Source organism: Galeopterus variegatus, unplaced genomic scaffold (assembly GCF_000696425.1).
Source record: "Galeopterus variegatus unplaced genomic scaffold, G_variegatus-3.0.2 Scaffold21, whole genome shotgun sequence".
NCBI classification, from domain to species: Eukaryota; Metazoa; Chordata; class Mammalia; order Dermoptera; family Cynocephalidae; genus Galeopterus; species Galeopterus variegatus.
In genome coordinates, this window is record NW_007726132.1 from 1,047,877 (window position 1) to 1,073,146 (window position 25,270).

Below are 25,270 nucleotides of genomic sequence, written 5' to 3' on the forward strand. Positions count from 1 at the left end.
AAGTATGTCAATAAAATTTTCTGTGTTAGTTCGGGCTGCTATAACTAAATACCGTAGACTGAGTGGCTTAAGCCACAGACATTTATTTCTCACATTTCTGGAGGCTGGAAGTCTGAGATCAGGGCGTGGCAGAGTTGGGTTCCTGGTGAGTCTCTCTTATTGGTTTACACATGGCTGTCTCATATACTCGCATGGCAGATTCTACCATCTGGTCTCTTCGTCCTCATATAAAGAAAGACACTAATCCCATTCTTGAGACTCGACCCTCATGACCTAATCACCTCCCAAAGTCGTCCCCACCTCCTAACACCATTACATTGGGATTAGGGTTTCAACATAGGAATATGGGAGGGACAAAAACATTTAGCCCACGGCAATATTCAATCAAAAATATGAAAGTGTGTAAAAAGATATGAAATTGATGTCAATAAGCTTATGAAATCTCTGACGATAAACATCAGAGAAAAGATAATTAAGGAAAGGACATTGACGTGGCCAAAGCTACGTATTTTATATTAATAAAAGGATCATTAAATAAGAAGACAGCATGGTCATAAACTTTTTAGCATCTAATATTACAACCTTGAAATATATAAAGCAATTGCTGGCAGAGATTTCCATAACCCTCTGAAAAACGTAAAAGAACCTTTTTGAAAAAGGTAAAAAGAATACACAGCACTTAATAATGTAATTAAAATATCTACTTAGGAAATTATAAGTATATAAAATCTAGTGCCCCAAGACTAAAGAATACATCTAAATGAGTGATAGGTCAGGCAAAGGGCATACAGAAATATCACTATTTTTAAGAATGAATATGCTAATAATAATAATACAAAAAAAAGAATACATCTAGGGGCCGGCCCGGTGGCGCACTGCTACAGTGCACCGCTTGGGAGCGTGGTGGCGCTCCCGCCCGAGGGTTTGGATCCCACATACAGACCGATTCCCGCTCACTGGCTGAGCGAGGCGCGGGAGCAACACCGAGGGTTGCGATCCCGTTGCCGGTCCCCGGTCCGGTACGGGGGCGACACTGAGGGTTGCGATCTGTTGCCGGACACGGAAAAAAGACAAAAAGACAAAAAAAAAAAAAAAAGAATACATCTAAATGGACTGCTTGTGAAGCCACAGCGGCTACCCAAACCATCTTCTGAAATCACCGTGTAATAAAATCAAAAACATATAACAAAATAATCCTTTTTCATCTACATATTTGGGAATGTTAAGGTAGCATTTTAAGTAATGCATCGTTTAAATAGGAAAAACTATAAAAATTACTGCAGTACATGTCTATGTGATGCAGCCCAGGTGATTAGGAGAAAAACGAGTTAACGCTGAATGCTATGACTGGAAATAAGAAAAGTAAAATATAAATGGCGTGTGTCAAACCAGGATGTTAGAGAACACATCCCAGAATGAAGGCAAAGAATTATAAGGTGAAAAAGAAGAAAAAAACATATGCAATAGATATAGCTAAAAATTATAAGTAAGCAATAAACACAAGGATTGGTAAAAGGTCTGTTCCTGAACCCAAGATGGTGCTTTACCAAGGAGAGCCTCAGAGACCAGAGTTTTGAAGCTTTTTACTATGTACAGACGTTCTCTTCAAGTCCTGGGATGCTGGTATGCAAACTGCAGAAAATACTATCCCAAATGAGTTCTGCTTAAATGGCAAATTAAACAAAAGCCTGAATACCAAACCATGAATGGCACTTATTTAGTCCTGAGCATTCCTCAAACATAATGTGTAGGTATTGCTATCTTCTCAGAAACACTGCTTGTAGATAGGATGCATGTTCGTATCACTGTTTGATGGATGAGGAATTGGAAAGATGGAAATCCAATGGCTTAACTATGGCACCCAACGCAAGACTTGATACTTCACAAGGCTCAGCCCAAATGGGGAAATAGGCACGGTGCACCCTCTCTCAACTGAGGATTAGTCCAGACATCCCCAATCCAACCTCCCAATCTCTCCTGCCTTTGAAGGAAATCGGTGTACTTTATACAATTGTATTTTCTAACAGCCAAAATAAGAAATGTCCATGTCACGTGTTCATGATAAAGACACCCTCAAAATTAAGTTGGCATCTAGACAAGGAGAGCTTAAACTGTGATGTGTCCTACATTGGCCAACCTTCATTGAGCCCATGCTTTCCTGTTAAAAGTCCCTGTTATTACAGGTGGTAATGTTCCCAGTTTCCAGGGATCAGAACGTGCTGACTTTGTGGCCATTTCTCAGCCTACCACAGCCTCTACCTCCTTCCCACCTGATGGTGAATCCCAGTGTTGGGTAGTAACACTTATTTGCTGAAAAAGGCAATGAATAAATGAATGGATGGATGAATGCGGTGACCCCATCCATTGCTGGACCTGAGCAAAATCCACGGATGCTATCAGAAGAGAATAAAAGCAGTTTTATTGGGAAACACATACTATGGGTCCAACTATTGAATCAAGGCTTGCCAAAATAAATAAACTCATCTATTGTGGTATGTATGGAGCCCTGCTGGCTCCACATATCAGCCTCAGGCTCACACCCAGGATCCCCAGAGCTCAGCCATGCCATAAATTCAGATCTACTCACCCAGCAATCCATGCAATTTCTCCCGCTGCTTGGAGATATCTCCCAGCTTCAAGGAATCGTATGATCAGGTGTCAAGGAGCACATGGCAATTTCTCCAAAATCAAGTTGTCTGTTTTCCATGGAGGAACAGTAACATGAGGGATATTGTGTAACACAGAGGAACAATCTGAGGCCAGGGTCATACAAGATTCAAATTGCTCTTGGAGCCAATCTCCTCAGCCTGGGGACTGTGACTTCTGTCTAGTGCCAATGGGCTTGTTCACTCAGTGATGAAGAACATTGTCTTGGCTGGGAGACATCCTGCCACCCCATCCAGAGCCTGCACTTGGAGCTACTTTGTGATGATGATTAGGAGCAGCTGCACTTGTGAAAAATGACTCCAAGCTGCAATGGGCTCTTTGGTGATGTGCAAAGACTCAAAGGCTGAGATCTTCCCAGAATTTAAGATTCTGTTCTTGGGTACATAATCCCGGCTGTTCAGAAATGTTATTTTGACCAGGGCATACCTCAATCTTAGTTTAAAGTATGGTGGAATTCCAGTTCAGAAACACGTTCATCTGGGTTCCAGAGCTTAGCAGAACATCTGAGCAGTTCTAGCTGTTAGAATAAATCTTGGATAGAAGATGCTGACAACCATGGCTAGAAACCAGGGTTGGCATTCGCCCAGCTCAGGAGATCTCAAACTTGGCTGAACAAGATGATTTGGGAAGCTCTAAATGAATGGTGATGCCCAGAAAAACTAACTCCGGAACCCTGTTGGGGACGGGTCTGAACATCTGTCATTTTTGGAGATTGGCCCAGCAAGCAGCTAAAACCCACTAGCCTTATTGGAACTTTGAGGAGATCTTTGCAGACAATGACAGCACTGAGCACACCAATGGTTTTACAGAAGGCTCGCTGGGGAATGGAGGTGTCTGGCCACAGACTTGCTCCCCTTCCTTGAGGACGGAAGGAGCATGAGCAGAAGAGGCTACAGAATTTGCAAAATGAAAATGTGGGCTCCTCATTCAAACTTAATTAAGAATTTCAAGATGGCGGCAGGAGAGCATTAAACCAATATGGTACCCTTCTGAGTGTGGTGACCTCAGAGAGCACTGTTCTAGTGGCGTGCTGCCCGTATGATGAGCCCTGTGCCTGGTGGGGCAGCTCCATGTCATCTAAGATAAGTCATGGTTGTAGTGTCCTCTGATTTGAAGATGTGCCTGGGACACATCAGGGAACATTCCATCTCAGTGCTGCCAAATGAATGACGCTTCCATGACAGCAACTTCCACATGGCCAGACGAGCCATCTCCAGAAATAGCAGTGGGGGGTCCACGTCCACGCTATGTCATCACCGAGGAAACAGACATTAAATATCAGGACCTGGCTTCAGCATCTCTAAGATGCAGATTTGTTTACAGTTCAGTGGTTTAGCCCAGAAAAGTGCCATGCATCAGAGGTGCAGAAATAAAGGACAATCATTGGCTAGTTTTCCCAAGCAGTGAAACCACGAATAGTGGCATTTCTTCATGTTTTATTAAGTGGCCACTAAATAATGCTCCATTCCAAAAGGATGGCTGATTGTTTTTAAACAGGCTAACCCATACACTTATTAATGTAACTTGTGATGACAAATATTTTCAGACATACATAAAAGTAGACCGAAGAGTAGATGGCTGGTTATTAAATTCTTTACAGAGCCACTTCACCATCTCAGAACAACCAAACAGTAGTTTAAAAAGCATCTGTCCCCATCTTCATTATGAAGACCTGCTGGCCATGATATCCAAGGTGAGGATATCCTGGGGGCAAACAGGCTTTGATCATCAGTGGGATTTTGTCACCTGATGGAAAAGATGGTACGCTGAACAACAGTCAATGGTCTGAGAACTAAGGACACAAATTCTTTCAAAAGCCTTTCAAATGGCTCATTTTTCCATGTTGGAATTTGAGAACCCAACAGCCATCCTCAGAGAAAGGATCAAGCCTTCCTTGCCTGCCTGGTAAATGAGTAAGGGTGGACCTTTACACCAAGGAGAGCGCCCATCAACCGTGTGAAGCTCTCACAAGCATCAGAAGCTGTATGTTTCCTGTAGCTGCTGTAACAAGTTCCCATCAATTTGTTGGTGGCTGAACAGAACAGATATTTATTTTCTCTCATTCTGCAGACCAGGAGTGTGAGATCCAGGTGTGGCAGGGCCATGTTCCGTCCAGAGGCTCCAGGGGAGGATCTTTCCTGCCTCTTCCAGCTCCTGGTGGCTCAAGGTGTCCCTGGGCTTGTGGCCGTATCACTCCAGTCTCTGCTTCTGTCTTCATGTAGCCTTCTCTTTTGTAATCAAATTTTCTTCTGCCTGTCTCTGATAGGGACCCTGGTGATTATATTGGCTCCTCCTGAATAATCCCAGATGATCTCCTCATCTCAAAATTATTATACCTGCAAAGATGCTTCCTCCAAAGAAGGTCATAGTCACAGGTTCTGGGAGTTAGGGTGTAGACATATCCTTTTGGGGCTACTCTTCAATACATTTTAGACTCAGCAGATGCCACCCAAAGGACAACCCCATCACTTGCCCAGTTCCAGGGCAGGGCGGGCAGTTCTCCTGCTGCTGGAGGGAGAAGTGGTTGTACCTGTAGATATAGGAAGGGACAGGAGAAAATGTCCAATAAGGCAGGCCCCAATGAACTGTGTCCGCACACACTCTAGGACAGCATGTGACACTGAATATGATTATTATTATTATACTACTATCATGCATGGATGTATACTCCCAGCCCTGAAGATGTTACAGGGAAAAAAATATGAAGGTGCTTCCAGATGATGATCTCATGGGGTAGAACTGAGGAGAGAAGCCACATATAGACATTGCAGGTGACTGGGCAACCACACACGTGTCCTTGTCCCCTGTGCTACAGACTCCCATGTGACAACTGTCCAGGCTCCATCCTTGTGTCCCATCCTACAGAATTCCCTATTCAGCTGGCTAACGGTTTGCATGCTTCTGCTCTAACAGGGGCTCGTATTACCTGTTGACTGGCCACTCTTAAATAAGGTGCTCCAGATGGTGGGGTAGGCCCCATGGGAGTGCTCATTGAGACCGAATCAAGGCTCACATCTCTCAGTCTACAACCCATGAATCAGAACCGGGTCTCCAGAAGAATAAGTAACTGAAAGAACAAAGCAAAAAAGGAGACCCCACAAATCCACCCGTTCCACAATGAGATGTAGCATCCCTGCAAAGTGCTCATCCTACCTAGAATTTTGTACTTAATCCTACCTGGACCCTCTGGGCTAAGCAAGGAAAACAGCACATTTAAGGCAGAAAGATTTAATTATTCCTAGCACCTGTCACAATTTGGCACTTTGGGAATCACAAGATTTATGGCAGGGGACCACCTGTGGGTGGTTACGCACAACATTTCTTTTGCTCCTTGAGTTCCTGCAAAGGTCAGGGCTGTCCACCGGAGACTGGAGGGCAGATCCCTGAGGGCAGGCATGTGTGAGAATTGTACAAACCACAGTCTTCACAGACCCCAAGCAGTCAGTGGATGCAAAGACGTCTTGGGAGAGCAGCTACCCTGAGACTGGGCCATGGGTCACGTCAAGGATACCAGTCATCTGACAGCTTTTGGTCCACAGCTGTCGCTGAAGCTTTTGGTCATAGGTGAGCTTGAGGGATTTGGTCTCTTTCTCGTTGTACAGGTAGCGGCCGCCGATCCCTTCTAGCTCTGGGGTGACCGCTGCATAGATGGAAGTCCAGGCCCCTTCATCAGGAGTCTGTGGGAAGAAGGAAGAAAGGCTGGAATGAGCCAACTTTCTCAGCAGGGCACATACAATTCCTAAAACACACAGGAATGTTGCTGGGTGAGGCAGAGCATGCTCATTTCACTTGCTGCCCCTATAAATGCACAGAGAGCAGAGATGGAAACCTGTCAGAGCCAGAGCTCCCCTGCTGCTGGGTTTTCTTTCCCAACAGTCACTGACAATAACACACACCCAAGTGGCTTGCATTTCAATGGTGTGTTAATACATTTTGATAGGCAGATGCTTGTTAAAATCCCTGAGGTATTTAATTCATTGACTCTCTTTATCCAACCAAAATGCTTTTTAATTGACTTGCAGAAGATGAGAGAGAGAGTGTTTCATAAAAAATGTTTAGCAATTAGATGAAACATGGAGACATCAAAAAGCTTCTGGGTTCCAATTCAACAAGGCCAGTTATGGTGGAGAACAGAGCCATTCATGAGCTTTCAGCGTATGCTTGGTGGAAACATACACTTCAAAGAGGAGCTTACGGGGCCGGCCGGGTGGCGCACTGGATAGTGCGCCGCTTGGGAAGCGCGGCAGCGCTCCCGCCCGAGGGTTCGGATCCCACATACAGACCGGCTACCGCTCACTGGCTGAGCAAGGCGCGGGAGCAACGCCGAGGTTTGTGATCCCGTTGCCGGTCCCCGGTCCGGTACGGGGGCAACACTGAGGGTTGCGATCCGTTGCCCGACACGGAAAAAAAGACAAAAGACAAAAAAAAAAAAAAAAAAAAGAAAGAGGAGCTTAAAAATAAGAAAAAAAGATGCTCAGAGACCACGGATTTCATTCTTGCACAAAGCAAGGACGTTGGAAGATGACCCACCTGCCTTTCTGTGTTGGGAGTTGGCCTTTGAGGGTGGCCAGCAGAGTAGAAAAAATATTACTCAGAGGACTTGAAAGTTGTGGGAACTGAAGGGCCTGCAGGGCTGGGACTTGGTAATTCTTAGCTTCCTACCTTCACGATCAAGACTTTCCGGGAGCTTATCTCTTGTAATAAACTTTTGGGAATCTGCTCAACATATCCAACCCACAACCTTCTTAAATGCCCCTAAAAGTCTATAATTGTAGGCCTACAAGGAAAATATCCAGGGCAACAGGATTCATTTAATCTATGGAACCATCCCATACGCATAAAAGTTGCAATTTTAATATGTTATCAAAAAGAAGACCACCTCCCTTCATCCAGTCTTTCACACATGCTCTGTATCTACTTTCCCAAAGCTTTTAATGCGACCATAATGGGATATCACTAAGGATAGTTCAGATAACACTTTTTCCTTTGATGTGATTGGATCTCAGACTCAACACAGCAATATCATGCCATGCTGCAGTGAAGCAATTGATTTAATTAGGGAAGTTGAAGAATCTGGGGATCTCCTAGGAGGAGTTTGAGGTTCTGCAAAAGAGTCCAGGGAGAAAACAGGTATTACTAGAAATCCCTTGTTCCTGTGTGTCACAGTGGAGGTGGGAGTGGGTAGAGAAATGAGAGGTGACCATAGTGGAGGAGGTCATTTATCCAGTGTGGCGGTTTGAATTATGTCCCTCTCAAGACTCATTGAAGCTTGAATTATGTCCCCCAAGTTTCATGTATTAGAAACTTAGCCCCCACTGTGAGTGTTAAGAGGGTGGGAAATCCTATTAAGGTAATTGAAACGTGGAGCCTTGAAGAGGTGATTAGATCGTAGGACCATGCAGTAGTGAATGGGTTAAAAATGGTGGTCTAGGGCGTGGTTCTGGGGGCTTTAAGAGGAGGGGAGGTCCTGTCTTTCTTTCTGTTCTCTCTGCTTCCATCATTTTGCAATGAGACCCCTGGGTCACTGTTGCCACCAGCAGATGGACTTTGGACTTCCCAGCCTCAGAAACTGTGAGCAGTAAATGTTGTTTTTCTTTGTAAATCAACCAGTTTCAGGTACTTTGTTATAAGCAATGGAAATGCTATAGGAGACACCTCCTACATTTCACATATGCTGCGAGTCTATTTTGCTGAAGTTAACGTTGAATTGGCCCATCTTCCCGGGACAGTTGCTAATGTCTAGCGTTCTGTTTCCACCCCAGCTGGTGTACTACAATTCAATTCTGACGTTAACTATGCAGAGTTAGCGTCACACCCTCCATGTTTAAGCCTCAGTCCTTCTTAAGTGCCTCCATTTAAGATGACAGCCACACGTCACTGGGGTCCCCAAGGCCACCCACACTTCATAGGTTGAAATCCTCAACCCCCAAGTGATGGTGTTAGGAGGTGGGGCCTTTGGGAGGTGATGAGGTCATGAGGGTGGACCCTCATGATTGGGATTAGTGTCCTTATAAAAGATACCCCAGAGAGCCCCCTCATTCCTTCCACCATGTGAGGACACAGTGAGAAGTTGCCATCTATGAACCAGGAAGCAGGTCCTCACCAGATACTGACTCTGCCACACCTTGATCTTGCACTTCCAGCCTCCAGAGCTGCGAGCAATAAATTTGCATTGTTTTTGACACCCAGTCTGTGGTATTTTGTTATAGCAGACCAAATGGACTAAGGCATTGTGTGGCTCAAGTTTTTATTGGGGCTTCACTGCACAGGCATAAGTCCACCTGATAGAACTCAACCTCCAGACCCTTCCTTTCTCCCCCAAGGTCAGGCTGTCCCAAAGTTCCAACCCTCTAATCACGTGGTTGGTCTTCTGTCAATCAGCCCCCATCCCAAAGCTATCTAGGGAACACCAAGAGTCACCTCATTAGAACACCATAGTCATCCCTGTCACTCAGAAAATTAGAAAGGTTTCAGAAGCTCCTCCCTGCCGGAGAAACAGAGGCAAAGATCAGATACACCGTCTTTGTTACACCACATCTGGTTTTCTGGGAGTGGTAATGGATTTCCCCAGATGAACATTCCTGTCTCTTGCACTGCTGGGAGGCCAGGCACAAGCTCTCCTAGAAATAAAAGGGTGGGCTGTTGGGGGTGGCCTCTGATGTCTGGTCCTGTCAGGGATCCTTTGTTGTTGGTCTTGACTAGGCAGCCAGCATGATCTGGAAAGTCACGGTGCAGGATCCAGCTTGCCGAGCAGCCCTCCCTCTAGGTGCTGAGTGAGAGAAGCAGACCCAGGAGGAGCTGAGATGGGGAGAGAGCTGCCCGAGTCCCGAGATTCCTTCTCACTGACCTGCCTCAGCTCATCTGCAGCCCACAGCCAAGAGACGGACCAGCTAGAGAACCTCATGTGTCTGGGAATTGCCTAGGGGGACCTTGAGGGTTTGCAACAGCAAAGGTCTGCAGAAAAACCCTTGGAGACTGGATTTGGAAACACCTTAGTGGCGGATGCAGGCGCCCACGGCACAGGTTTTGCAGGGGAGCCCTGTGTGCCTTTTTGCTCTGGGTATCTAAGGAGCAGGAGCAAAAGTGGCAGGAGTGGAAAGAGGAGGAAAGGGAAAAGGGAAGGCGAACAGAGGAGGAGGCGGTGGAGAGGACCGGAGGGCCAACAGAAGACAGATCCACCCGTCCTGTCTGAGGGTCTTGCTCTGGGGCAGCACTCCATACAGGAAGAGGTGTCATGCACCTGTCCCTCGTCCCCCATGCTTCTCTCTCTCCTAGCTGTGTCCTGCCCCACACCTGGGCAGGGTCTGGCTCCAAGATCCAGCACTGTGCCTCCTTCCATGCAGGCAGAGACATTTGAGCTCCTGGAGATTCCACGAGTGGCAGGCAGGGCGTGACGAAGGCTTGGGAGGAAGCCACCTGCTGCAGTCCCAGGTTTTTTTGAGAACTCTGCATGGGTCCTGAGTACCACAGCTCTAAGAACATCATGAAGCTACTTTCCTCTCCGCTGCTCTGAACAAAGTGCCAGGTGAGGCTGGATGGGGGCCACCCTGAATCCCCAGTCGAGACGAGGCTACGGATGCACAGGAAGCTGCTTTGACGTTTCAGTGGTGTCTGAGGCGTTCACCTGTTTCATTTTATATGTAGTGCTGAGCCTCCTTTGCAAACAAATCCTTAAGTGAGTTCCTGGAATGAGTTTGTTTTGGAATCATCCATGCTGAGAATTCATGGGCTCATGCCCCAAATCTCTGCCTTTGTCTTGTCTGCACAGTGTGTCTCCTCCATTTGGGGAGACTCCTCTGTTCTCCAGGTGGGGGCTATGGCCCCTCCCGGGCTCTCTTTAGGTGGATATGCTAGCCCCTCTCCTTAGAAGCTTCCTCCTTGTGGACCCCCCAATGAGCAGTACATCTGGGGCTTCTATTTCCCCCACATTTTGATAAGTCTTTTTGTGATATGCATATCTAATTGGAACACAGGTATGGCCACTTTAGAAGGCAAGGTACTGCCTATGGTATGCTGGAAATGAGCTTGGGATGTCCAAAAGACACAGCACTGTGCCCAAAATGCAGCTTGCCCAGACACAGATAGGATGTGATGAAATTCTATTTGATGATGGTTTTTCTGCAGGGAATTCACACACACACATACACACACACATCTAGGAGTACTTTTAAAAGTTTGTGGAAAAACAGAATTGAAAAATAATATGAATTCCATGAACTTTTTGAAGTACTCTTATACATACTCACATGCACATGGATGGCCACTCACAGGCTCACATGCACACATGCTTACATGCACATGCATGCTCACATGGCCACATGTGCACACACATTTGCTTGCACAAACATACGCACATGATTAAGTAGATTCGTATGAACACACATGCAAACATGCACATACCTGCATGCACCCACATACACAGCATGCTCACATGCACACAGATAATCACATGCACACATATACACTCACACACACATATGCTCACATGCACATACATACTCACACACACACATTCACATGCACACATACATGCACACACGTACACAATCACACGCACACATATGCACTCATACACATTCTCACATGCACACACATGTACACATAATCCCATATTCACATGCACACACACATGTACACATATACATGAACACATACATATACACACATATGCTCACACACACATGAATATGTGCACGCACACACACACACACACTCGCTCAGGATGCTCCAAGCAGCCAAGGAGTTGTGCTGGCACAGAAAGGACCAGGAAGAGGAGGTGTATCTCAATACTAAAGTATCTTTTAGAGCGTTAATCACATCCATTTATCCTATTATCATTTGCTTAAATATGTGATAGATATTAGGTTAAAAAAAGCAACCACCATCACTGGCAGAAGACTTCACAGCCTGGGGCTTATAACGAAGATTGAGGAAATGAGATTTAATTTGTGATTCTTTAATTCCTAAATGTTTTGACAGCTCAGGAAATAAATTATTTTATTCATTTATTCTTTGTTCCACTTACCGTCCCCATCATAATCATCACCCATCACAGTAATTATATGTCACCGTGTGAAAGTCAGCATGTCCATAATAAATTCTGAGGTGCACAGGTGTGTGCAGGCCCACACTCACACTGGCACATACAGAAGTACCCACCCACATGTGCACAGACACTTTTGCATGCACACACATGCACTGACACAAGCACAAGTCATAAACACATACTCCCTCAGATGTGTGCACACACATGAAGAAGCACACACTCATGAACATATGTTCATCACATGTACACACACTCCCACACATGCTAATATGTACACTCACCCTCAGGTGCACACACTTGCACACACACATGCACACACACAGTCATACGCATATGCCTTTAACTTTTGAACATTTCTATGCATCCTCTGAGAGGTGGAAAATGCCAAAAAATTGGGGGCCCCAGGAGGTGGGTTCAAATTTCTGCTCCACTGCTTGTTAACCACCAGACCTTGCCCAAGCCATTCTCCCTCGTTAAGCCTCAGTTTCCTTACCTGGAAAATGGGAATTGCAGAAATAAGTTTTCCACAGCACTATCCAGTGGATGGAATGGAACAACGTAACTGAAAAGCTCTTGGCACACGGAAGCACCAGTGCAAATGGTAAAGACAACCACGGGGAGGGCAGTGGTGAGCTCATGTGACTCAGACAAGGCCAGGGTGTGCAGACGGGACAGTGGGTGTGGGAAGACGTCCGAGTCCAAGTGGGATGGGAGAGCAGAATATGCACCGGGCAGGGGGTGCAGACAGCTGCACAAAGGACAGGGAAGGGTGTGCACACCCAGTTCCTGGTTCTACCAGTGCGACATCTCCCTGCTGAGCTCATCCTGCAGTTGGACCCAAATACAAAGCAGAGTGTCTGTTGTGGGCTGAATTGTGCCTTCCAAAATTCATACGTTGAAGTCCTAACTCGTAGCACCTCTGAATGTGACTGTGTTTGGAGATGGGGTCTTTAAAAAGGTAAAATAAGGGTGGGACCTGACCCAATGGCACTGGTGTCCTTATAAAAAAGAGGAGATTAGGACATAGACATACACAGACAGATGAACATGTGAGGACACAGGGAGAAGACACCATCTACAAGCCAAAGAGAGAGGCCTTGGCAGAAACCAGCCCTGCCACGCCTTGATCTCAGACTTCCAGCCTCCAGGATGATGAAAGAATAAATATCGGTTGCTTAAGCCACCCAGTCTGTGGGACTTTGTTATGGCAGCCCCAGCAGACAAGGACAGTGCCCAGGTGATTCCTCCTCTCCTGGCTGGGATCAGCTCCAGCAGCTGTGTGCACATTTCAGGAAGGCATCCTTGCCAGGGAACAGCTGATACACCTGGGCTTATCCACTGCTCAAAGACTCATGGGAGGGAGACGCTCTGGGCACACAAACTGTCACTCACTTGAGAGTTCCCACCCCAGATCACCTCAATTTCCTGTGGCTTCTGTTGGTCATTCCGTGTGCACTAGGAAAGTCACACGGCTCATCTACAACTGGAGTCCTCCTTGTTCATGTGAATGTCCTTGACCAACGTCCAGCATTCATGTTTTGCACCTGCGCATCAGGACAGGCCTGAACCTTTTGTCTTTCCTCTAAAGATCTCTTTTGAGAAAAAATATCTCATTGCAATTTGGAGGGCTTTGCAGTTTCTCATGAAAGGGAAGCCTAGAGAGTGTGACCTGTGGGGGAAGCAACAGTGCTCCTACAATCTCACATTGTCCTCAATCTCACTCAGGTTCCAGTACAACCTGTGAGCTGCCTCAGAGCCTTTTGATGCCATATTTTGATGCCTTGACCCCTGTTGGTATGGAATTTGGAGGTGGGGCCTTTGGGAAGTGGTTGGGTTTAGACGAAGTCCTGAGGGTGGGGTCCTCATGGTGAGATTAGTGTCCTTATAAGAGGAGGAAGGGACCAGAGCCCTGACTTACTCCACCATGTGAGGACACAGCAAAAAGGCAGCCATGCATAAGCCAGAAAAAGAGACCTCACCAGGGACAGAATCTGCCACGTCTTTATCGCACATTTATAGCTCCAGAACTGTGAGAAATAAACATCTGTTGCTTAAGCCACCCAGTCTAGGGTATTTTGTTACAGCAGCTCTAGCAAACTAATACATGTCCCAACACCAAGCTTTTTGTCTGAATGATGACTTTTTCTAGGTTATCAAGGAAGCTCAAAGAGCAATGCAAATACCACATTTTTCTGAAATCCCTCCCAGTTAGAACCCTGTGGTCAATAGTACTAGAGGCAGTGGTCAAAGCAGCTCTGGTGGGAGCAGCAGAAAAACCACCAAGCAGTGCCCTACACAACACTCGGGGAGCCTTCTGTATCCCCCTCCCATCCTGCTGACACGGTTCACACACATCTGAGAAACACCCACAGGGGACCCACTATGTATGACATATTGGGAGGCACTTCATAAACGTCGACACGTTTAATCTGCATTATAGCAGACCAGGACATAGCCGGATACTTTCCCTATTGTACAAAGGAGAACATGAAGGCAGCAGAATCTAATCAACATGTGCAAGAATCTAATCAAAGTGCCCATGTTGACGCTGCTAGGATTACTGCAGCCAGAATGAAAACCCAAGCAACCACGTCTATAACTATAAAGCCACGCTGTCTCTCCTGATTCGACTCCTTGTTTATCCCATGCTTATTTTTCCTAGTCTTTCTCTCTCTCTCTCTCTCTCCCCCTTGTCTTATTTTAATTCTTTGTTTCTACTTAGAGTATGATCTTATTTACCTAATGTCTTGCACCTACGGCTCATGGCCCTCTGGGGAAAATACTGGGATCTGTGATAAGGCAACAGCATATTACCCACATGCTGTGGGTCAAGTGTCCCCCAAAAGTTCATGTGTTGGAAACTTAATTTCCACTGTAACAGTGTTAAGAGGGTGGAAAATCCAATTATGCTATTTGAAAGGTGGAGTCTTTAAGAGGCGATTAGATTGTGAGGACTGGGCCCTTGTGAGTGGATTGATCCATTCATGGAGTCATGGGTGTGGTTCCGGTGGCTTTATCAGGAGAGTGAGTGAGCAGGTTAACTCTCTCTTGCTCAGCCCATTCTCACTATGTGACAACCTGCATCACTGTAGAGAGTCACCACCACCAAGAAGACCCTCATCAGATGTGTTTCCTCGACCTTGTACTTCCCAGCTTCCAAAACTGTAGGAAATAAATTCCATTTCTTTACAAATGACCCAGTTTCAGGTATTGCATTATAAGCAACAGAAACAGACTAATATACCATACCAGATGATGCAAGGAACCTACAAGCCAACTGCATGCATTCACTGTAATCCCTTATCCGAAATGCTTGGGACCAGAAGTGTTTCAGATTTCAAGTTTTTGTCTTTTGTTTTGAATTATTTGCAGGTACTTAACTGGTTAGAATATTTGCTTAACCAGTTGAGCACCTTGAATCCAAAAATCCAAAATCCATAATGCTCCAGTGAGCATTTCCTCTGAGTGTCGTGTTGGTGCTCCAAAAGTTTCAAATTTGGGGGTATTTTGGATTTCTGAGTTTTGGATTCAGGATGCTCAACCTGTAGTAGTTCGTGATGTCTATAGTCCATTGCTATATGAGTCCATTTTTATTGCTTATAACACAATACCCGGAACTGGGTGATTTATAAGAAAACAAAATTTATTGCTTGCAGTTTCTGAGGCTGGGAAGTCCACAGGGCAGGGAACAGATCTGGTGAGGTTCTTGCTGATGGTGACGGTGACCCAGGGGTCTCACATGGAAGAAAATGGTGGAGCAGAGACAGAGAGCTCCTCACATGCTCTCCTTTTAAAGCCCCTAGAACCATGCTCAGGACCCCCATTAAACCACCAACTTAATCACCTCTTCAAGGACCCACTTTTCAGTTACCATAATAGGATTTCCCACCCTCCACAGTTACAGTGGGGATTGTTTTGGGGGGACATTCAATCCAAGGCAATTACCTACAAAGTTAAGATGTAGATAGTATTTGACAACTGAAGGTCTCAACCTGGGGGATTTCTCCATCCCAAGGAGACACTTAAAAAAACAATCCTCTTCCTCCCCAAGCATGCTCCCTGGTGAGGTCAGTAATTAAATTTGGCTCCTAGGTATCCACTGAGCTCCACAGCTGGGTAAGAAACCCCAGATACATCAGTATCCTGCTAAGAAACTCCAAACGCACTCGTGATTGACAACTAGCAGAGGCAAATCAGACATCACCTCTCACTGAATTTGCTGAGGAATAATTAAAAGGAAGCCAGATAATGAAATTCAAAATTGTTCTCTGCCCCCGACCCCCAGGGAGAAAATGTACACGAGGTGCCTATTTCCAGAACGACACTCCCCTACCTAGAGTTTTCTAAGGTGGGCATGGAATTTCATGACAGATTCACTGTTTTTAGTTTTTAATCCATGCATATGCATTGTTTTCTCTAGGAAAGTACCCGGGATTCAGATATTCGAATGTACTCAAAACGTGATTCACTGTTTTTAGTTTTTAATCCATGCATATGCATTGTTTTCTCTAGGAAAGTACCCGGGATTCAGATATTCGAATATACTCAAAACGTGATTCACTGTTTTTAGTTTTTAATCCATGCATATGCATTGTTTTCTCTAGGAAAGTACCCGGGATTCAGATATTCGAATATACTCAAAACGTCTGGGCATTCAGGTTTACAATCATGAGCATCGTGATGAAGAAAAATGCCTGGGAAATACCTAATTAAGCACAAACAAGCCCTAATTAAGCACAAACGCCCCCGATCAGCCCTGTTCTCTCTTGGTCCGCGTGGAAAACCAAGGTGAGATACGCAGCATCAGGTGTAGCCTTCAGGTCTGAGTGGCACTTACGCTGTGAATTTCTCATTCTAGAAGAAAGTGCGTCGTCTTCCTCATTTCAGGGAGAACAATAGGGCTGGTGTCTAGATGCGTGGTCTCAGGGGGCTGTCTTCTCCAGCATAACCTCAGGGGTGATCCTCCGGCTAGTTGGGCATTTGAGAACTAAAAGTCGATGGCTCAATCCCCTGTGAACTTGGGCAAGCTCATGACCGTCCTGTGTCAGCAAAAGGTCCTGTTTATTCTTTGATAGACTAAATTCTGAACACAATCTACAATGATTTTATTGTTTAGAAAATGAAAGCATGGTTGACCTTGGAGGCTACAGGTGGGGCTACACCAGCTGAGCTGTCACGTTTAATAAGACATGCTTTAAAGTCAACACCCGTGAAAGAAGCATCTAGGAAAAGTGTCCCTGGTCATGACACTCTGCGAAGCCCACGTTGCTTTTCATGGCCATCTTAAAAATGGTTATTGCTGTCATTCCCAGGGCCTGGGGGAAATGATGGAGAGGCCCCATTCACCCTCCTGGTTCCCAAATTGATGATGACAGCCTGGTGAAGGCAAACAGGCCATGTCTATTGATTCTTAAAGCACAGATGCCCGGGACATGGGACTAACAGGAGACAGTGCTTGGGTGGATGAGCTGTATAGAAGAGCTGTCTCTGTGATGCTGACTTACATGTAAACCACAGGGTGATGTAATGTGTGTGCATGTATGTGTGTCAGCATATAGGTGCATGCAGTGTATGTGAGCATGGGTACTTGTAGATGTACATGTGTTATATATAAGTGCATGTGCTTATATGCATGAATTTACATCTGCACATATAAGCATGTATGTGTGCACACGAGCATATGTGCATTCCATGTGTGTTTATGTGCACATGCACGCACAGGTGTGCACGTTTGTGTGTATGTCTGTAGGTGTGTGTGTGTGGTTGTAAACATGTGCATGTGCACATGTGGATGGATGGGTGCATGTGTGTATATGTGCGCAGGTTTGTATGTTTATGTGTTTGCACGTGTGTATGTGTGCATGTGTTTGTTTGCATCTGTGCACAACTGTGTACATGCTGTGTATGTATGTCCAACATCTCTGTGTGCACAGATATGCATATGTATATGTGTATTTGCACATGTGTATACATATGGGCTGCATACATGTGCATGAGCATATGTGGGTAAATGTGTGTGCATGTATGCACAGGTTGTGTGTGTATTTGCTAGCAAATTTTTGTGACTGTGTATATGTGTGTATGTATGCATCTTTGTGTGTGTGTGCATGCATGTATTTGTGTATGTGTATGTGCATGTATACACGTGTATAAACATGTATCTGTAAGGGATTGGTTCCAGAAACCCCCAATCCCCCATGGATACCAAAATGTGCAAATGTTCAAGTCTCATATAAAATGGCAAAGTATTTGCATGTAACCTACACAATCCTCCCGTATACTTTAAATCATCTCTGGATTACATATAATACCTAATACGATGTAAATGCCATGTAAAAAGTTGATATGCTATATCTCTTTTTTAAATTTGTATTTTTTTCTGATATTTTCAATCCATGGTTGGTTGAATCCACAGATGTGGAGCCCATGGCTACAGAGGGCTGACCATGTATGTGCATGTGTGCACACTTGTTCCTGGCTGCCCATTGGGACCTGTGGGTTGCAGTCAACTTCTAGAAACATCTTGTGCTTTCACTAACCATCGGAAGCTGAGCAGGAAAAGGAAACCTCCCTAATTACAATTCCAAAAGGAAAAAAGTGGTGTCAGCATGAATGCACACTGTCACCTGAGAGACAATGTAAAGGCGATTCAATGTTGAGTGACACAGGTACTAGTGGGGACTCTGGGGTGGTCGATTTCATGTGTCAACCTGGCCCAGCTTTGGTGCCCAGTTGCTTGGCCAAACACTAGTCTAGATGTTGCTGTGAAGGTATTTTGTGGACGTGGTGAACATCTCCAATCACCTGACTTTGAGTAAAGGATATGGCATGCCATAACATGCATGGGCCTTGTCCAATCAGTTGGAGATGTTAAGAAAAAAAGGAATGAGGTTTCCAGGAGAAGAAATTCCACTCCAGACTGTAACAAGGAAATCCTACCTCAGTCTCCAGCCTGCCTCATGGATTTTGAACCTGCCAGTCCCACAATCCCACAGACCAATTCCTTAACATAAACCTCGCTAGACATATACCCTTTTTGGAGAACCATGACGGATACAGGCATAACCTGTCTTAATTGCAGAGACTCTGAGTGGGAACCCCAAGAACCAGGAGGAAAATCCAATCTCCAGGAACGATCTTGGCTCATTTCTTAGCTTGGGGCATTGGATGGTCTTGCAGTCAAAGAAAACACAGAGATGGTTGACTGGTATTTAAGGCTGCACCACGTGAGGGACTTTATCCACGCAGGGGTGGATATTTCATTTCAGAATGTTTCTTCCCTTCAGGGTGGCAGACTCAGGGTTTGTGAGGTATTTGTTGCTCGGGAGCTGATTGGAGACTTGAGGAAGAAGGGTTCCATACACGCACGCCCCAGGGGACAGGCAGTGTCCCTGGTCAAACTCTGGAGCATTTGTGGCATTTGCACTGTGAGCCTTGAACTAACACAGGTGGCATCGCTTCTAAGCTCCACAGAGCCTCTCTCTCTCTCTCTCTCTCTCTGTGTGTGTGTCTCTCTCTGTCTCTCTCCTTTCTCCTACTGCTCCTTTCTTTCTTTTCCCCCTGCTCCCTCTGTCTCTGTCTCTTTCCTATAATCGATTTACAGAATCCAGGGCTTTACTAAGAATGAGATCATCTGACCATCCCCTTCTGCTTCCCAAAGTCTTATTTTGAAGGTAGGTTAGTGTTTGTTCTCGTTTCAGGCTGGTGGTTTCCAAAGTGAACTTTTGCCAAGTTGGTTTAAAAACAACACCACCAAAACACCTGAAGCAACATCATTTCTCCCGGGATTTATAATGGAGCCCAGAATGACTGACCTGTCCTTTCTCATCCACAGCTCTCTTCAGGGGCTTCAGATATTTCAGTCTTGACGTCCAGATCAGGGGTCCTACCTGTTGGTCCATGGACTGTGCTTGGAGAAACACTCACCTAGACCTCTGTGCAGATCTGCAAACCACACTCTGTGCACCAAATCCAGACTGTCCCTGTTCTTGTACAGCCTGTGAGCTAAGGATGGTTTTTAGGTTCTTAAATGGTCGTATATTAAAAAAAAAAAAGAAAAAGAAAAAGCAAAGCAGACCATAGGTGACCCACAAAGACTAAAACATTTCCTCTCTGGCCAACCCCTCGCTGAGGCCCAAGAAAAGCAACTTCACAGTCAAATCTAATTATCTGCCCCTGTGCAGCTGTCGTCGATAGGCGCTGTCTTCCAGCACATTCTCGGAATGAGGAAGTGTGCTTTCTGGGTGCCACATTCTGGGGAATGAGAGTCGGTCTCTGAATACACAAGGTGGTTCTTTAAGTGATGCTCCCTGGGGCATAAATGACATATCCAATTTTATCTACAGCTTTTAAAAAAAGTGACAATCCTTAGAGACTTGTCAGAGGATAGAAGAGCTTTAAAATGTGCAGCCAAACCTAAGCGTGCGGTGTGTTGGTTTTAACAGAGGCAGGGGAGTCTTTGAAAGCCCAGACACCTGCTGGGAGCCAGGGGAGAGAACTCAGTATATTTACAGTGGAATGTGCATGAAGACCCTGTTGAGTCCTGGAGATGGTCGGTGCTGGAAGCAACAGAAGCCATTTAAATTTAATTCCGTACGACAAATGTTTATTAAATGCTCACCAATATTGTGTCAGCACTCGGGGCAAAGAGAGGCAATTTTAAACACAGCCCCTGCCACCGTGGAGCTTACAATAGGCAGTGGGTGGATGTTTGGGCACAACGCATTAATATAAAAAAAAATATGGAATGCAAACTAAATAGAATAGACGATAGGATTGAAAACGCCCTAAATAGAGCACTAAATACATTCAAAACATGTAGAGTTGGAGGGAGAGATGAATGCCTTCTAATGACATAATTACATAGGGCTTTACAGTTTTGGAAATGCTTTCACATATATTATGTTAGCAATTTCCACAACGAGGTTATGAGAAATTATTATCCAGAATTAACAAATTAGAAAAATAAGAGGCATAGCAGGGAAAACAGGAGAGGGGAGTTAGTTGCTGCATAGAATGGCCAGATTCTGTTTGTTTGTTTGTTTGTTTTTTCAAGGATCATGGAAAATCTCATCACTTCTTCCTTTCTCTGCTTCTATGCTACGAGCCCCTAGTCCATGCCCAGGGCTGAATTTATTACCCCTTTTCCTAGCTTCATATTTGAAATTGCAGTATCTGTCCTCGTTCTTCTCTGAGCCACAGACACACGGTGGCGTTTCTAAGTAGAGACCCTGTTAACACACCTCGATGTCAACATTTCCCAAAGTTCTGCCTTCTCTAGCCCCACCAGGCTCCAGATAACTGTCGTGAGAGCTGAGATCCAAGGAAGGGAGTGTACGAGGTTCCTGTCACTGCTGTAACAAATCACCACACACACTGTGGCTTAAAACAGCACACGTTTATTGTCTTATAATTCTAAAAGTTAGAAATCCAAAATGGATCTCCCTGGGCTGAAATCCAGGTGTGGGCATCTGTTTCCTTCTCTTTTCCAGCTTCTAGAGGCTGCAGCATTCCTTGGCTTGCGGACCCTAACTCCTTCATCCAAGCAGGAGTCCTGACACCTTGACTTCTGTCTTCACATCTCTTTCTCTGGTTCTGACCTTCCTGCATCCCTCATACAAAGACCCTTGTGATTAACTTGGGCCTGCCTGGAAAATTCAGGATTATCTCCCCATCTTAAGAGCCTTAAACATGGCCACAAAGTGTTTTTGTCATGTAAAATGCCGCATTAACAGGTTCCGGAGATTAGGACGTGGACATCTTCGGGGACATTATTCTGTCTACCACATGAGGATTAGGACATGGACATCTTTGATGGTTATTATTTTGTCTACCACATGGAGATTAGGACCTGGACATCTTTGGGGACATTATTAGGTACACCACATGGGGATTAGGACGTGGACATCTTTGAGAACATTATTCTGTCTACCACACAGGGATTAGGACATGGACATCTTTGGGGACATTATTTTGTCTACAACATAGAGATTAGGATGTGGACATCTTTAGGGGCCATTGTCTATCATATGGGATTAGGACATGGACATCTTGGGGACATTATTCTGTGTACCAGATGAGGATTAGAATGTGGGCATCTTTGAGGACATTACTGAATTTTGGATGGGATTAGGACATGGACATCTCGGGGACATTATTCTGTGTACCAGATGAGGATTAGAATGTGGGCATCTTTGAGGTCACTACTGAATTTTAGGGCCACACAAACATTCAGATGATAGCAGTACCCCAAAAATGTAAATTGGCAAAAATTCACAAATAACTTTCTTTCCTGGGAGATGCTGCTTCTGAGAACATGAAGGACCCATGGGGTCCTTCTCTGGTTCCCTAAGTAGAGGCCAGCCTCTTTGCTGGTCTGGTGTCTCTCAGTCACTCATTTATTCAGTCATTCATTGAACAAATATCTGCTGAGCACCTGCTCCATCCTGGACACTAATGTGAGGACGTGTAAAGAAGAGAACACGCAAAGCACCTGCCTCCATGGAGCTGACAGAAGAGTCGAGCACACAGACAAAAACACTTAAACACACCATGTGAGACAACACAAACATATACGATGACTTTGCTTTGTGGGTAAAACAAAACAAAACACATCAATCTCCTTGTCTTTATAAATGTATGAATCTCCCAGTTTTTCCCCAGGCACTAAGTGCTTGTGCAGGTTAACAGCCCTGAATTTGGAATCCAGCTCATGTTTTCTGATGAGGCACAGGACAGGTTTTACAGTGATGTAAAACACTGCCCTTGCGTGACATAAAAGAACATAAAAACACAGAAATCACAAAGATTCTCCCCACGGACCACTGGGCATGTCCTTGAAGTCTATATACAATGCACGCACGCGCGCACACACACATACACACACACACACGTAAATAAGACATATATAATACACACGATTAGGATTATAAAGATGGCATTATAGCCTATTGCTGTTTTATAGCCTATTTAAAAACTTCATTTTTACTTCATTTCCATGCTAGTGAATATTTTTCTACTATCCAATGTTAAAGTTTTTTAAGTTTCTCTCTCATACATAAAGGCATCACATCACAAACGATGCCTTGGGGTTATTGTTAAATCTAAATTTGCGAATGATGATCAAAGGATTAAAAAATAATTCACGTGGTTAACGTTGATATTTTAAAAAGTAACCCAACAGTAAATGGTGTCTTTGGTTGCTGAAGTCATTCATAGGGACTCACCGTGGAATAAAGATTTAATACAGGCAAGTTTTGATGTTTTGCCAGTGAGAGAACTTAACATTTGACAAAAATTTCTAAATTCTTCTGCTTGTGGAATTAGAAAATCAAAGCTGAGTTGATAAGGAAGATAACTGAAAAGTAACAGAGTTAATTAAGCTCTAAAATGAGTGGGGTGGCGTGGGGAAGCTGATTTCCTTAGAGAGTTTCAGAGAAAACCAAGAGCACTGCAGGAAAAACTAACCACGAGAAAAGACAATTGGTAACTACGCTCATTAAATCTAAAACTTGATGAAATGGACAATTATCTAATGGGAAAAGCTTTCAAAACTGACGCAGGAAGAGGTAGAAACCTCAACAAAGCAGTAAGCATTAAAGAAATGTTCAAAGCTGACTTGGAACTATTTTTCCGAAAATGCCAAAACCCTGGGAGTTTTCAACAGCAAATCGTTCCAATTTTCAAAAGGAGGTACTTTTCCTAATGATTAGACTGTAATGCTAATTCTGGAATATAATGAGGGGAAATGGAAACACAGACTTCTTAATGTTCCCCGTCTTTTTCAGCAAATCCATCAAAACTTTAGTATCCAGATTTGACAAAGAGAGCAAATCATGTACAAAGGAAATCTACAGCTTTTGGATAAATAACACTGCAAAGGTCCTCAATGAAATGCTTGTGTATTAGTCCATTTGTGTTGTTTATAACAAAACACATGGAACTGGGTAATTATAAAGAAAAATGACATTTATTGCTTACAGTTTCCGAGGCTGAGAAGTCCAAGGGCCATCTGGTGGTGGTGACAGTGACCCAGGGGTCTCACATTGCAAGATGGTGGAAGCAGAAAGACAGAGACAGAGAGACAGAGAGACGGGAGAGGGAGGGAGATGGAGAGGGAGAGACAGACGGAGAGAGAGACGGAGAGGGAGAGGGAGAGGGAGAGGGAGAGAGAGAGAGAGGAGACTCTTTCCTCTTTTAAAGCCCTCAGAACCACACCCCTGACCACCATTATTAATCCATTCACTACTGCATGGTCCTACAATCCAATCACCTCTTCAGGGCCCCACCTTTCAATTACCATAAAAGGATTTCCCACCCTCTTAACAGTCACAGTGCGGGCTAAGTTTCTAATACACAAAATTTGGGGGACACAATTCAAGCTTCAATGAGATCAGGGGGAACATAATTCAATCCACTACAGCCTGGGACACAAAACCCTGTGGTACATTATAAAATTATGCACGGTGACAAGAAGAATCAGCCTAGAAATGTGGGACTGTCCAGTTCTAGGGAACATACTGAAACATGTTAACAAAACAGGGGATTAAAGGCAACAAAATATAATCATCTTTCTAAATACGTCAGTAAACTTTTTGTGTAAAGGGACAGACACATAATGAACACATTTGTCTGGTCTCTGTTGCAACTATTCATTGTGGCAAAAAAGCAGCCGTAGACAATATGCAAATGAATGGATGTGGCTCTGTTCTAATAAAACTTTATTTATAAAAACAAGTGGCAAGCCTGTGGGGCATAGTTTGCCTTCCCCTGCCCTCAATAGAGAAGATTTTTTTTTTTTTGTAAAATTCGACATCAATATTTTATTTTTAAAAGCAAAATAGGGGAATGATATTCCAATAGTATATAATAAAGTACAATAATGAAATAATAATATATGGAAGTATTCACATAGAGAAACATTAAGTACTTTCTTCCCAAAATAATAAATAAGATCACTGGGGCCACCTACACAATCTGTTATTTAATTTTCTTACTAAGTATCACCTGTAGAGTAGAGAAGAAAATTTTAAAAAGAATACATATTAGAAAGGAGGCAAAATGACCAGCATTTGCAGCATTTGATGATTAAATAATCATCCAGCTAAAAAAAAATGAGAGAATGAAAACCCATTAGAAATAGTAAGGTGCCAATGATATAATTTATAAAATCAATTACTTTCTTATCTACCCTTTGAATCAGAAAATACAATGAAAAACATATCTGCAACGACATAACCAACAAAGGAATAGCAACTAGAATCAAGATTGGCTACGAGTTACCAACGGAAAGACTTAATGACCCACAGACAAACAGCCAAAGACACACCATTAGGCATTTCAACAAAGCAAAGACTAAGTGAGAAGTAATTAAATGAGGAGATGCTGGACCACAAAGGCATTCAGGGAAAGGCAAATTAAAATTCACTGATTGCTATTTCACATGCTCCAGGATTAAAGAGACTGACAGCCTGACAAAAGATGGCAAAAATTGAAAAGTCCAAGGCTGAGAAGTGTTGGAAAACACCTAGAAGGCTGGAAATCCCAATACTAGGCTTG

At 44.3% G+C, this 25,270-nt stretch overlaps 1 protein-coding gene across 1 annotated transcript in view; it reads right to left on the reverse strand.

Moving 5' to 3' along the window:
* Nucleotides 1–5,879: 5,879 nt before the first annotated feature.
* Nucleotides 5,880–25,270, reverse strand: part of DHRSX (dehydrogenase/reductase (SDR family) X-linked) — a 167,596-nt gene continuing 148,205 nt past the window's right edge. The window contains exon 7 of the mRNA XM_008568196.1: nt 5,880–6,344. Within this exon, the coding sequence (XP_008566418.1) occupies nt 6,141–6,344 (204 nt within the window). The 3' untranslated portion in view covers nt 5,880–6,140. The remainder of the gene's footprint in view (nt 6,345–25,270) is intronic.